We start from the raw sequence: 14695 nt of genomic DNA on the forward strand, positions 1-14695 counted from the left end.
GCCCCTCTATTGTGGTATTCAGTGTAGATATGTTATCTGAAGTACCATTTTTCCTGCTTTTTAAGACCACTGATATTTTTTCAATAGATGATTCCCCCAAGAGGTTGTGCATATGTCTGCATGGTTCATAGACAAGATGCATATCGTGCTCTTCAGAAGCTTAGTTCTGGGTCCTACAAAATCGGATCTAAAATTATTAAGGTAAGTTGAACTTAGTCCAAAGACGGCATCCATTTTGCAAACAGTACAGTTTTATTATTTTGATCAATTATTTAACAGCTATTAATTCAAATGTACAGTATGGAAAAGAATGAATCATTAAGGTATAGGTGGCGTAAAATGCAGGTTTTGACAGGTAATACAGAAGATACTAAAATAAAAGTGTGACTAGATACTTAGAAAATATCTGGCAAACATTGCATATACATGTTAGTTATAAGAATACTGTGAAATATTGATGTCCTGTACCTGACAACATATATCACTCAACATTAAAATTGCTAGTGTTCTTGAAGTTAGTTACATGACTAGAGGCTGTGCTTTTTCTACTTTCTTTGACACATCAGGAAGAGTCCTTGAAGTACCGTATTCTTGATTTCCCTATGTGTATGTTAGAAATAATGTTGAAGAAATTCGAGGTTTTAAATATAATTAATGTCCCTGTTGTTGCAGAGGCCAGGTGAATGTCCTATGAGTTCATAGGTTATACATAACCAGATTATCTTTTGGGGTTTTATTTTCAGATTGCCTGGGCTTTAAATAAAGGTGTGAAAACAGAGTATAAGCAATTCTGGGATGTGGATCTGGGAGTTTCATATATTCCTTGGGAGAAGGTAAAATTGGATGATTTGGAGGGCTTTGCTGAAGGTGGCATGATTGACCAGGAGACGGTAAATACAGGTATGGACATAAACAGCGATACTTATAATGTGTTTATTTCTTGATAATTGCAAATCCTTAGAAAGTTTATTTCTTTGGGTAACACATACTCTTTTAAAATTTGCATTAATATTACTAACTACTTGTTTATAGTATAAATGGCATTGAAATGTAGTTTGTTTTTGTAGGGGAGTAATTAATTAATTGTCATGACCAGTTGTCAGGGGGATTAATTTAAGGAAGATAATAATGATTAACAGTTCTGAATTTACTGTATGCTCAATTTTAAGTATGTTAGTTATGTAGCAATTATGATCTAGTTGTGATTGTGAAATATATTCTGGTATACAACTTAAGTTGGAAATTGTCCAAACATGCAATGAATTAATACTGTTTCATAATAGAGACAGTCATTTTTTCAGGTAAAAATGCTTGGAGTAAAAATGTACTGTAGATAACATAAGAATTAAATAATGAAATATTACTATTTTAAACTTGAAAAATGCAAACATTTTTTCTTGATTTTGTTGGAAGTGACTATGAGGAGGCAGTAGAAAGAAGGATCTGAGGTTGGTTGATTAGTTTGTTTGTTTTTTTCTTTTCCACGTGAGGATCTGTCATTCTTCTACAGCCAGGTTTTTAGAAATCTGGAATATTCTCTGTACTGTGAATTATTCACAGAATAATTGGTGAAAAAAAAATTGGCTAGTTATAAGAATTTTGTTTGTGTACAGGCACAATTAAATAGTGTCAAGCAGGTGTTTAGAGACATCTTACATTCTTAAAATGTATATTAATAATATGTAAATAATTGTATATACCTTTCAAGAATACCCACTTCAGTTATCTCTTAACATTAAAAATGCTTTTTTAAAAAAAAAATTTAAAAAATTATTTTTTTTTTTAATAAAGAATGGGAAACAGCGAGGAGCTCAGAACCTGCTAAAGAAAATATTCAAACTACGCAGAGCACTGCAGTTGATAAGAGCACAGTGATTACAACGCAGACGGAAGCTTACACACAACCAGTCACTATGCTACAGGTTTGTATCAAAGTTTGAATTTGCAGAATCTCCACACAACAGGAGGGGTAAGTTTTTATTCAGTACAGATGAACTTCAATGATAAAGAAAGTACCTAAGCAAAATATTTAAAGTCCTTTTTCTGAATAGTAGATCGAAGTAGTTTATGATACACACAGTAATTGTGAGAGCCCTTAAACATCTACTGTGTTTTCTTCCACCCGATAAAACATGGTTTTTATTAACATCTAATCAATAGCAGTTTATTATGGAAGGCTGGAAAAACACAGTGTAATTTTCCTTGAGTACCTTTCCTTAAGTACCATCCTTGAGCATGGTACTTACTTATCAAGTATAAATTCAAACACCTTAAGTCAAACTCTTAAAATCCTTTTTGTTATGACCAATGAAACTGTAAAATGAGAAGCAGTTATTTAATTTAAAAAATTGTATTCATATTATCATTTTTCTCTTACAACACGGGAGCTGATATGAAGTTACCATGAAATTAACATTTTAGTGTTTACTTGCGCTGAAGTTCAAGCTTTTACAGTTTTTCTGTGTTGTCCCTGGTCTTTTTATTTCAACTTCCTCCTAGCATAGCCTGTGATCAGTATTCATTTAAAAATATATGTATATATGTACATATTGCTTTTATTCTGCTGTGTATTACTTGTAAGGATTCTGCACCAAAATGCACAGCTAACACAGAACTTAGACAACTATTAAATAATTTATAGTATTTCATTGTGAGTGTCAGTTAGATTATTACATGTGCTAAACTCACAGCACTCTGATCCTGTTCTGAAATATATTGCTTCTTCTAATGAGAATGAAGTGACTGTTTTTTATGTGTCCTCAAATTGCCAAATCTTCCTCTTACCCTCCCTTTCTTTCCCTTTTTCTTTCTCTCCTACTTCTCTCCACACTTTCTTTCTCTTCCTCTATCCCTTTTTGTATTCCTCTCACTCCCTAAGTAATTTTATACTTCAATTAGCATAATGTCTAACCATGTATTTTCTGTTCCTTTAGAAAAATGAAAAGATAGCATAGCATTCATCCAGTGACTTTATTTATCTGTAATGCAGATACTATTCCCGAACGCAGTCTAATTCTTCAGAGCATTCAGAATGTATGCAAATTGTTCGATACATTTAGCGTTTTGCATGAGTTGCAGGCAAGTCAGTGAATAAACTTTTTTATTGTCACTTAATACTTGTAGGTATTGAAATTACTTGTTTTTTTTCTTTCCATAAAAAAAAGATTCCAGTAGCTCCAGCTGTGCCTGCTGTTAGCTTAGTTCCACCTGCATTTCCTGTCACAATGTCTGTCCCTCCTCCTGGTTATAGCGCCATTCCTCCTCCACCCTTCTTGCGAGCAAGTTTCAATCCTTCACAGCCACCTCCAGGTAAGTTAGTAAGGGTAAAGCTGAATATGTAATAAGTATACTCAACTATCTAATAAGTATACTCAACTCTGCTATGCATATTTTGCTTTGTATAGTTTTCCACCTTCTGGTTACTGACAAAGTGAGCTCAAGAGTCTATGATATTAACCTAATACAAAATTTTTAATGTCCAAAAAGTATTTTTGACTCATGTATTTTTTGGAGGATATTAATTATAGCTGGGTTTGTTTGTTTGTTTTCAGCTTGTTTTTAATTTGGAGGAAAAACCAAAATTAAAAGATTTTTAAAATTCATCTCCTTTCTTTGCAAAATGTTGAAACTCCTGAATTTCCTATTTGGGTATTGCTGACAGAAATCCCTTTTAAAGATGAACATACAGATCTTTTACAGTAAAGATGGATTGTATTCGAAACTAACAACCATTGTTACATCTTCACACATATGTGCTATTCACTGGTTTTAGTGATGCAATATTTCCAGGACAAATAATATAAGCAAGGTTTTAATGCAAAATTATATTTGCTTTTCATTGTAATAATTTGTAAATTTTCCATATAGGTTTTATGCCTCCCCCAGTTCCTCCTGTTGTCCCTCCTCCTGTTGTCCCACCACCTGTTGTCCCACCAGTTGTTCCAACGTGTAAGTTTGATTTTTCTCATAGTTGTTGTGTGTCATTAAAAGCTTAATTGTTTGGTATACTGCTTGTCATTCATTTAATGAAAAGTATATTAATCCTGTCAAATAGAAAATAGTAACATACCAGGATATTGCTTAGCTTTTCTAAGCAGGTATTGGTGGGGAGATTTACAGGACTTTTCAAGTTGTCTGGAAAACAATAGTTACCATGGTTTAAATGGGGGGAGACAAATTATTTAGTATTTGTATGCATAGTTTAATTTGAACTTGGCTGTAATGGATGTATCTATTACTAAAGCTATCAAGTGTTAGTTGCTAAATAATTTTTAATGATTTAATTTTAGTTAGCCTTTTAACTGTTATCAACTTTGCATGTAAGAGTGTTTTTAATAAAGAGTACAGATAGTTTATGGTTCCTGCAGTTCATATTCTCTATAAAAGAAGTAAAGATTATAGAGTGCTGATTGAACATAAAAAATGATTGTCAAAACCACCATAATTCTTACAGTGATTAAAAGAATTTTCATTCATTATCTTGACATCTAGCAAACTAAACACGGAGGATGTAAATGTGGTTACTGTGATGCACTTGTGTTATTTCTCTACAGCTTTAGTACAGCCTCCATTGCCAATTCCTCAAGAGACGATGAAGGATGTACCTTTTAGTGGCCTGGTTCTACCAGTTGTTGGTACAGTTAGTAGCAATCTAGCCACACCAACGTTATCTTCTGGAAGCATCTTTAATCCTCTGCCAATCAGCAAACAAGAATCTGATGAAAAGGGATCTCATCTTACAGACCTTCAGATTTCTTCCAGTGAAAACGGTAGAGCTGGTAAGAAATGTTTTTGTTGTCTGATACTTTCACATATAAGAAACATCATCAAGCTTAGGGGTTGGTTTTTTTTTTCTTTTTGGTGATCCTTGACCAATACAGTAATAAATAGAGTTGAAAATTCTAGCTTAGGTATAATTTTGAGTTTAAAATGAAGGAGATGATCTCATCTTTATCATTATCTGATGATTGATTGCTAACAGTTCTTTCTCAGGTATCTTTTCTTTGTAGACTTGAGAAATAAAGCTGAGCCTTTAGAAAACATTTTAAAAGTGCATTCATTCTACATGAATGGTAACGCAAAGAAGCAGGGTAGAATAAAGTAGTATAAAATTCAAAGACTTGTGTCAAGTATTTTAATACTTCACTTGCATAAATTGGGTGATGGTTGTGAAGTTTGTCAATTTTAAGCTGCTGTACATTCTTTACTGTATACAGGTGTTAATTTCCATGGCTTAATGTCTGTGCTCAACATAATTAAAATGACCAGTGTTTGCTATAGAAACTGAGACAGATCTCATCAGTGGTATCATCACTCTGAATGTATTATTTGAATAATGGCTTAAGTTGTATTTTGTTTTGAATACTATGTTGCATTGTCATTTTTTGGTAACTGTTCTTGTTGCTTCATTTTAGTGCAAAGTGATGTCTCGAGTAGCTCTGGACTTGTTGGAGGAGTGCAGCCACCCAGTGTCTCAAGCAGTTCGGGGCTTACTGGAGAAGGCCAGCCACCCAGTGTCTCAAGCAGCTCTGGACTTGCAGGGGGAGTGCAGCCACCCAGTGTTTCAAGCAGCTCTGGACTCGGAGGAGGAGTGCAACCACCAACTGTTTCAAGCAGTTCTGGTCTTGCAGCAGGAGTGCAACTACCCAATGTCTCCAGTAGCTCTTCTCTTGCAGGAGGAGTTCAGCCAACCAGCGTCTCGAGCAGCTCTGGACTTATGGCTGGAGTGCAACCACCAAATGTCTCAAGTAGCTCAGGGCTTCTAGCTGGAGTGCATCCACCCAACATCTCAAGCAGCCCTGGCCTTCTTCCAGGAATGCAGCCTCCCAGTGTTTCAAGTAGCTCAGGAGTTCTGGCAGGAGTACAGCCACCAAGTGTCTCAAACAACTCTGGTCTTCTTCTAATGCCACCACCGAATGTTTCAAGTAGTTCTGGACTTATGGGAGTGCCACCACCAAATATTTCAAGTAATTCTGGACTTCTGGCAATGCAGCACCCAGCTGGCATTCAAAATATGCCTCATTTAAATATTAGTAGTCAAAGGATGCCAGGAATGCCTCTCATAGATATCCGTCCAGGCTTAATGCCCCACTCACCTGGACCAAGGTTTCCATTAATGCAGCCAGGAATACCACCACAGCGTAGTATTCCTCCTCCAGCAATCCTTGATCCAGCACTTCACCCTCCACCTCGAGGTCCCTTTCCTCCAGCAGATATTTTTAATCAAACAGAAAGACCCTTTGCAACACCAGGAAGACAAAATATTGATAGCATTTCTAATCCGGAGAAAAGGCTGCCACTTGGAGGCGATAATATTCAGCAGGAGGGAGACAGAGATTATCGCTTTCCTCCAGTGGAAAACCGAGATAATCTCAACAGACCATCCCAAGTGGATGTCAGAGATTCTGTTGGACGACCACCAGTTGATCCAAGAGAGGGCATAGGAAGACCTCCAGTAGATGGAAGAGAACATTTTGCAAGACCTCATGTAGACATGAGAGAAAATTTTGGAAGACCAGGTATAGATAATCTTGGTCGAAGAGAGCATTTTGCTTTCAATTCAGATAAGCACTGGGGACAAAGAGGAGATTATGATGAAAGAGAGCACCATGCCTTTCCTATTTATGGTGGCCCTAAAAGCTTCCATGAGGACAGAGAGAGATTTCGGCATGTAAACTATAGGTTTGATAGTAGAAGTGGTCCCAGCTGGAATAGAGGATTTGAACAAGATGCTCACAGAGATTTTGATGACCGCAGAAGACCCTGGGAAAGACAGAGGGACAGGGATGACAGAGATTTTAACTTCTGCAGAGAAATTAATGGGAACAGGTTTGGAAGAGACAGAATGTCAAACAACTGGATCCCCCCTCCACACCCACGGGTTTTTGAATATTTTGATGGGGCCACTTCCCAACGCAAAGCGGATAATTTGCCCCAGGTAAATGGTGAAAACACAGAGACAGAAAGTCAACCACCAACTGCACAGGTGCAGGACGATCCAGAACTTTATGAAAAACTGACATCTTCCGTCGAGATAAACAAAGAGAAGAGTGACACAGAAGCTGATATAGAAAGTGAACCAGTGGTAGAAAGCACAGAAACTGAGGGGACATAATCATCACTCAGTAGGTAAAAAGATACCTTTTGTAAAGTTGTCATCTCTCTGTAATAGATAAATGGCTGACCGGACCTTAGTAGTTCACTTTTGTCTGCCAGAATTAAGTTAATCTGATGTTCATGTTCATCTTTCACTTAAATAACTGTACAACTGACTTGTATAGAACACTGTTCTTAATTTGAACATGGTAGGTAAACTTTTTTTTTTATTATTTCTCTGGTAAAACGTAAACTTGCCCCCAATTGCTTTTAATTTCACAAAGATAAAACAACAGCTTGTCAAACAAAGACTTCCTATGGAAGACAATGGAGTTTTTTAGATACTACCCCTAGGTTGGCTATCGAAATTGTTATACTTGAAAACAGGTGCTGGTGTATCTTGTCCGTGTTTTTAGGCTGCTGCAGAATTTTAAAGTATAGACAAAGCTGTGATATTTTATGTTCCTACAATTTGGCAGAAAAATGAAATGGCCCATGTTACTTAAGGAGCATAACACAGAGATTAAAAGTGATTTTGTAAAATCTACACTATAGTCTCTGTTTTCTCTAAAGTAAGTGTTTTGTGGTTTGTTCCTCGTACTGCAGTGGGTTTAAAAAACAATGCAAAAGTACATTTTAATGTTGGGTGCATTTTGTTTTTAGATGCCAATAAAGCATATTTGTTTGATAACAGTGTTCTAGGTATTGTATTTTTTTTTAAAGAAAAAAGAAACCTGCAAGCTATAAAAACTTGGAATCAGCTACAATATGTGCTTAGCTAGTTGTTGCAAAAGGTTTATACTACTTTTGTAAGACCAGTGCAACAGCTGTCACGTGTGAGAAAGATGAGTATGGTTTTTACATGGAAAATCATGCAGTCATGCTAGTTTTTGTATATAACATATGTATGTAAATATTTGTGTAAACTCTTTGTAGATACTACTTTCTCTGTGCATGCGTGTATGTGCACGCACTCACAGAATATTGTAGACGATTCAATAAAATTGAAAAAAAATAGGTTAGAAAAACGTTCACCTTCTTTAGATAGTAAGATTACAAAGTGCATATCACTGTGATACTGTCAAGCTTACATTTACCTTCTTATCCTAATGGTCGTATGAAGTTCTTACTACTTACAGAAGGTGAAATATGATACACTGTAAAAACATGCAGTAAGATTTTAGCTTTCTTTTTTAAAACGAAGATACACATGAAGCCAAAACTTAAATATTTGCATTGTCTTGTTTTGTAACATTGGGTATTCTGGATAGACAGTGGTAGTGTTCAAGTAATTTGCTGTTGTTTTCATTGACTCAAAGTCCCAAAATGTTGCAGAGTAAAAAGTTTACTGAAGAGTAAAAAGCTGTTGTTGGTCTGAAAAATCCTTTTTGTTTGTTTGTTTTAACAGAAATCAGGGGGCTTTGTGTTTTGGTGGCTTAATTCTGAAGCAGAAAATCTTGTTAAATTGCTGAGAGGAATTGGCTGCTTAGGTAAATGAGTAGCGCTGTTCTCTCTTATTTCACATACTTTGCTGCTTATGTCCTTCAAATTGGTGGTGGAAGATTTAATATTGTTAAGATTTTCAATTTGTTTCACTGAAATGCATTCCACCAACTTATTTCAACATAATTTCTGTTAAAATTGTCTGGAAGCATTTCACTTAGCTTTGGGGAAGTCGTTTTTCTCCTGCCTGGTAGTATTTGAGAGGTAGATTCTGTTATATGAATGACCCTTTTCTAGAAGAAATGTTTTTAGCTCAGATTATAATTTTGATCTTTACTGATAACGTGTAAACATGCAAGTTTTAATTCCCCTTCCCTTTCTCCCAAAGGGATGTAAGTAGGAGAGTGTCACTTGAGTGTAAAGTACAGGCAAGATTTTGAAAGCAGAATCAAGTTATATATGTGTTTCTTGCCATTTTCCTCTGGTACATGGGTTACTTTTTCATGCTGTGACATGGTTCAGTTTTTCAATTATAGGGATTTTTATTATGGACAGTGAAGAGCCATCTTAATGAAGGTAATCCTTTGGAAGTGTGGACATGAATGATTCTTTATCTACTACGCAAGTAGTAGTCATTAGGGTGTAGTGAGGCGTGAATTAAATAATTACTGCTTTGTGATAGACCTTGCTGATATGTTTATTACCAGAACACGTCTTCCGATTTGAGGTGAACAATATTTAAAGTAAAAGTACCTTCATGTGCAGCCTCTATGGCTCAAAGAAGTTGCTTGATAATGCTGCAGAACCTAGTAGTAGTGTTCAGGTCAGACAGATATGGTTCTGGAAGTCCAAACACATAGAACAGGTGTGAGGACACTGTGTATTAGAGGGATTTTCTTTTTTAGTTTCTATATTGCAGACTGAAAATGATTCAGCCACAGACCATGTAAATACTCAGAATCAGACACATATTGGCAGTAGCTTTTATTTACAAATGTTTTGTTAAATGCTTTTTTAAAACTAAGAGTTAATCTGTTTTTCTAAGCTGAGACCTGCAGTATGCTAAATTACTCATAGTATGATGGTGTAGGTAAATCACTAGGTAGAGAGTTCAAATAATTCAACTAGTAGTGGTATAAAACAATGTATTATTTAATGACTTTTTATCTTTGTTAATATCTTTTAAACGTTAATAAATTGGCTACTGTACATATGTGTTATACCATCAATTTCTAACAGCATTTTTTTCTAGAATAAAATATTATTGTACAGTTTTCAGTTGCATCTTGTTTACAGCTAGAACTGTTTCATTTCTTATTTTACTGATCTGGGGTGCAGATGAATATTATCAGAAAAACAATATTCAGTAATACTAGCAAACATAGTATGGTCTCTTTAACTTGCCAGTGAAAAAGTTTGAGCAAAGGCTTTCTCATTTTAGATTAAGCCATGATAAAGCAACATTTGCCTTGATATGAGCTTTCCTAGCGTCCAACACTTTGATGTCGTTAGCAGTAGTGTACTTTTTGCTAACACAAAGGAAAGAGTAAGAAAAGGACACAAAGAAAATAGGGTCCAGGCTTCAGGGGAACAGTTCTCATTTATGCCTGTTTAAAGCCTTCTACCATGACAAAAGCCCATTTTAGCAACTTAAAGCAGCTGATCCATACTTTGTCTTTTTATTTACAAAAGTGATATATCTATATATATCTATATATATATATACACGTGTTTATATATATATATATCTGTGAATACTCCAAGTAGCTCTGCAGACAACACAAATAATATGTTTGAGCATACACATTTACTTGAAAACCTCATGTTAGTAAGTTAATGTATTTTACCCTTTCAAACAGCCTGTGATTCTGGCTTCACTGTGCTGTACTTGAGCAGAATGCTACGTCCATTTCCATTTAGATTATGAAACATAGCCTTTATTTACTGTAATGACACAGTCTCTTTGCTGAAGATATATTCTGTGAAATATTGCTACACTTTTATTTTTATACAGTGCTCCACATTGTTACTGCAAACTCATGGGAGTAGGTTGTGAGATTCCCTCACTTCAGTAGAGTAACATACCACCCTTCAAGCCATGTCAAGGATTTAAATTGCTTTATTTATGAAAACATCTTGAATAAGGCAATACAGGACTACTGTAATCAAGCCTACTGTGTGGGATGAATAGACATTACTTAAGCACTACTGGAAGACTGTCAAATAAATTATCTATATAAGATATTTGTAAAATAAGGCAGTTTATTGCAGAGATCTCTCAAAACAGTATCAGCAGTTTATGAGCGTGTCCAGGGGTACATTTCTCCAGTCTTCATAGAGCCACAGAATGATTTGGTCTGGAAGGGGCCTGAAAGATCATCTAGTCCAACTTCCTTGCAGTGGGCAGAGACACCTTTCACTAGATCAGATTTTACTATGTAAAGTCTCATCCAGCCTGAACTTACACACTTCCAGGGATGGGGTATCTGGAACTTTTCTGGGTAACCTGTTCCAGTATCCATCAGTCTCATGGTGAAGAATTTCTTCCTTAAATCAAATCTAAATTTGTCCTCTTTTAATTTAAAGCCACTACCTTTGTCATATCATTACACTCCTTAATAAAGCATCCCTTCTTATCTTTCTTGAAAGCCCTCTTTAAGTACTGGAAGACTGTAATAAAGTATATATTACTTCCTTAGAGCCTTTTTTCTAGACTGAACAATGCCAACCCTCACAGCCTTTTCTCATAGAAGAGGTGTTTCAGCACTCTGATCGTCTTTGTGATCTTCCTCTGGACCTGCTCCAACAGACCTGTGACTCTTGTGTTGTCATCCCTGGAGCTGAACACAGTACCTCCAGGTGATGTTTGACAACAGTGGTGTAGAGAGGGTCGGATGGTCAGTCATGTCACTTGATCTGGTTTCTCTACTTTTAATGCAGCCCAGGATACAATTGTCTTTCTGGGCTGCAAACACAAATTGCTGGTTCATGTAAAGATTTTCTTCTACCAGTACCCCCTCATAATTCTCTTCAGGACTGCTAACAATGTGTTCATCCACTCTGTACCGGTTTTAGGTTGCACCAGCCCAGGTGCAGCAGCTTATACTTGTCCCTGTTGAATTTCAGGAGGTTCACGTGGGCCCATTTCTCAAGTCTGTCCAGGCCCCTGTGGACCACAACAGTTCTCTCTAAGGCATTACCAATATCACTCAGCTTGGTGTCGCCCACAAACTTGCTGAGAGTGCATTCCATCCCACTGTCCATGTCACCAATGAAGATATTATACAATATCAATCCTCATATAGTCCACTGAAGGACACTATTCTCCCTGTGGACATTGAGCTATTGACTAGAGCTCTTTGAATGTGACCATTCAGCCAATTTATCCATCCATTAAATCCATGTCTTCCTAATTTGGATATAAGAATGTTCCATGGGACCATATCACAGTCTTCGCACAAGTCAACGTAGAATACATCAGTAGCTCTTCCCTTTATCCATCAGTGCTGTCACTGTCACAGAAGGCCACCAAAGTAAGCATGCATGATTTACCCTTTTCGAAGCCATATTGGCCATCTCCAATCACCTCCCTGTCTTCTCTATGCCATTACATGGTTTCCAGGAGGATCTACTTCATGATCTTACTGAACATTGATGTGAGGCTGACTGATTTGTAGTTACACTTCTTAAAAATGGGTGTTATGTTTCCCCTTTTCAACTTACTGGGGACTTATCCTGACTGTTGTAACTTATCAGATGTGATGGATAATGGCTTAGCAACTTCCATCTGCCAGTTCCTTCAGAGATGTGGGATGCATCTTGTTGGATCTTGTGGACTTGTGCACATCCATGTTCCTCAAATGATCTTAATCCTGGTTTCCCCCTATGGTGGGTTATAATTAATTGCCTTGATCCCTGCCTTGAGATTCAGTGACTTGGGGAAGTGGGATATGTATAGTGAAAGCAATTGCTGGTGAAGACTGAAACAAAAAAGTGTGTTGGGTACCTCAGGCTTTGCTTTGTCAGTTGTGTCCAGGTTGTTTCTTTCATTTATTATAAGGGAATGCATATATATAACATCCGTTGCTGTTATATATATGTGGAAACCCTTGTTGTTCTTCACATACCTAGCTAAGTTCAGCTCTCACTGTCCCTTGACTTTCCTGATTCCATCCATCAAGCCAAAACATATCTTCCTAGGCCGTATGACCCTGCCTTTACTGCCTATGCATTTACTTTTTGTTTTATTTTGCTTTAAATTGGTTGAGGTTCTGACTCAGCCACACTGGTCTCCTGCCTTCATTGCCTCATCTTTTGCATGTTGCAATTAAAAGCTCTTGTGCTCTAAGAAAAATCTCAGTATCTGCCAGCTCTCTTCTTTTCCTTTATCCCCTGAGGTACTCTCCCAGGGGGTTCTATCCCCTTGTCCCTTTAGCGGCTGAAAGTTTGCATCCCTGAGATGCTGACTATATTTTTAGGCCAGACTGAATTCCTCAAGAACATGAATTCTACTAGGATATAATCACTGCAGCCCAGGCTGCCTCCTGTCTTGATTTCTCCAGTAAGTTCCCATGCATCAATAATCAGCAGATCTAATGACACCTTAAAGCTCATTTTGCTGATAGATTTTCCACTAAGTCAAACCTTTGGATCATTTAATTTGAAACTTGTAAAAATGGATCCCAAATTTTATTATTTTTGTTCCAGTAATGTATTTTTTAAATAATAACAACCAAAAAATGGCTTTTCTGTTTTAATGGGATCTTAAGAGTAAAAAGTTTAAAACACATTTAGAGTGTCAGGATTAACTGGAAGTAACTAGGACAAATTTATCGTTAATTGAAGTGATAAAAGGATCTTTCTTTCCCTGTCATTAGCTGTGTTTTCCTTTTAAGTGCTGAGCTTTCACATGTGAAGATGACCTGAGAAGCCATCTACTTCTTGTGTAACTGAAAAGAGATGAAAGCAGAATATCTCTCATTTTGCTGCAAAGTTTCAGACTTTGTTGTTGTTGCTTCGATTTGAGGCTATTTGATTGGACAAGAGTTGCAAAAAAGTTGGAGTTTTTTTGTTTGCTTTTTCTTTTTTTTTCTTTTTTTCCCATATTGCAAGATTGCAACTAGCCTTTTATTTCACCTTGAAGGATCATCTTAGTGGTGATATTCGCCCCACAGTTTGTACGAGCAATTTGAGTACTCAAGATTTTGAAGTTTTTTTATATCTCATAGTCAAGTGATATTAAATTGAGCTACTAAAAACAAAATCTGTAGCACGTTTTTAGGAGTAATAACTTCTAGGAAAGGTGTATAAGGTCTGAAAAGTGATTCTTGACAGCAGTAGGGTGGCGTGAGTTACTTAACAGTTGAGTTGGTATTGTCTTGTTCTTTGTTTCTCTGAAGTTGATAAACTAAAACTATTTTTGACAGAATTATTGTATTCCATTCTATCTTGAACAGACTTCATGAAAAAGGGAAGTTTCATTGAACATTGTACTGTTACTAGCTTATACTGTTCAGCTACCATGGATTGGAGGAAGGAAAAGACTGATGTGCACCCTCTTAATACTCAAGTGATTGCTTGATTGATGTGCAGTTGAAGATGACTGTATATCTCTTCTTAAGAAGTTTAAAATGTGCTTGCATGGAAACAGTGCAGTCTCAGTAATCTTACTAATCTAGTAATCTTATTCTGTAGTTTGTCATTTTTCTTTTAAATTAAACTCTCTAATCCTAGTTTTAATTCTCTTCCTATAAAATCACACCAATTCCTATAGACAAAAAATTGTTTTCTTCTTTAGAGACAAAGTCTTCTCAAGTAGTATTTCAACCTGTGGAAAATTCTAGCAGACACTATGAATTGGACCTATATACAAGCAATAGTTAGATAAATAATCTAGCTTGCTAACCTAGATACAACTTAGGTTACAATATGTGAGCAGACCTTTCTTTTTTAGATTTAATGAAACTTTCTGGTTAAATATTCACTGATTAAGAAGCAAACATCCAAAGATATTACTTCTGTTTGAAAATTTTATATTTTAGATGCACTTCCTGAGACATTTCACTGTGAACGTGTTCAAAGGAGAGCAACAAAGCTGGTGAGGGGTCTGGAGCACAGGCCTTATGAGGAGAGGCTGAAGGAGCTGGGAATGTTCAGC

At 36.3% G+C, this 14695-nt stretch overlaps 1 protein-coding gene across 6 annotated transcripts in view; it reads left to right on the forward strand.

Moving 5' to 3' along the window:
- The window catches only part of SCAF8 (SR-related CTD associated factor 8), a 144167-nt gene that overhangs the window by 44345 nt on the left and 85127 nt on the right, over positions 1-14695 (forward strand). For 2 of the 6 annotated variants that reach the window (XM_015858254.2, XM_015858250.2), the window contains 7 exons: positions 88-201; positions 744-900; positions 1792-1922; positions 3165-3309; positions 3868-3948; positions 4554-4778; positions 5415-7786. In XM_015858254.2, coding sequence (XP_015713740.1) covers positions 88-201; positions 744-900; positions 1792-1922; positions 3165-3309; positions 3868-3948; positions 4554-4778; positions 5415-7114 — 2553 coding nt within the window. In that variant the 3' untranslated portion in view covers positions 7115-7786. Of the gene's footprint in view, positions 1-87; positions 202-743; positions 901-1791; positions 1923-3164; positions 3310-3867; positions 3949-4553; positions 4779-5414; positions 7789-8503; positions 9748-14695 lie in introns of those variants that run through there. The other 4 variants (XM_015858251.2, XM_015858252.2, XM_015858253.2 and 1 more) reach the window with 3 other exon arrangements.

This window comes from Coturnix japonica, chromosome 3, assembly GCF_001577835.2.
Source record: "Coturnix japonica isolate 7356 chromosome 3, Coturnix japonica 2.1, whole genome shotgun sequence".
NCBI lineage: Eukaryota > Metazoa > Chordata > Aves > Galliformes > Phasianidae > Coturnix > Coturnix japonica.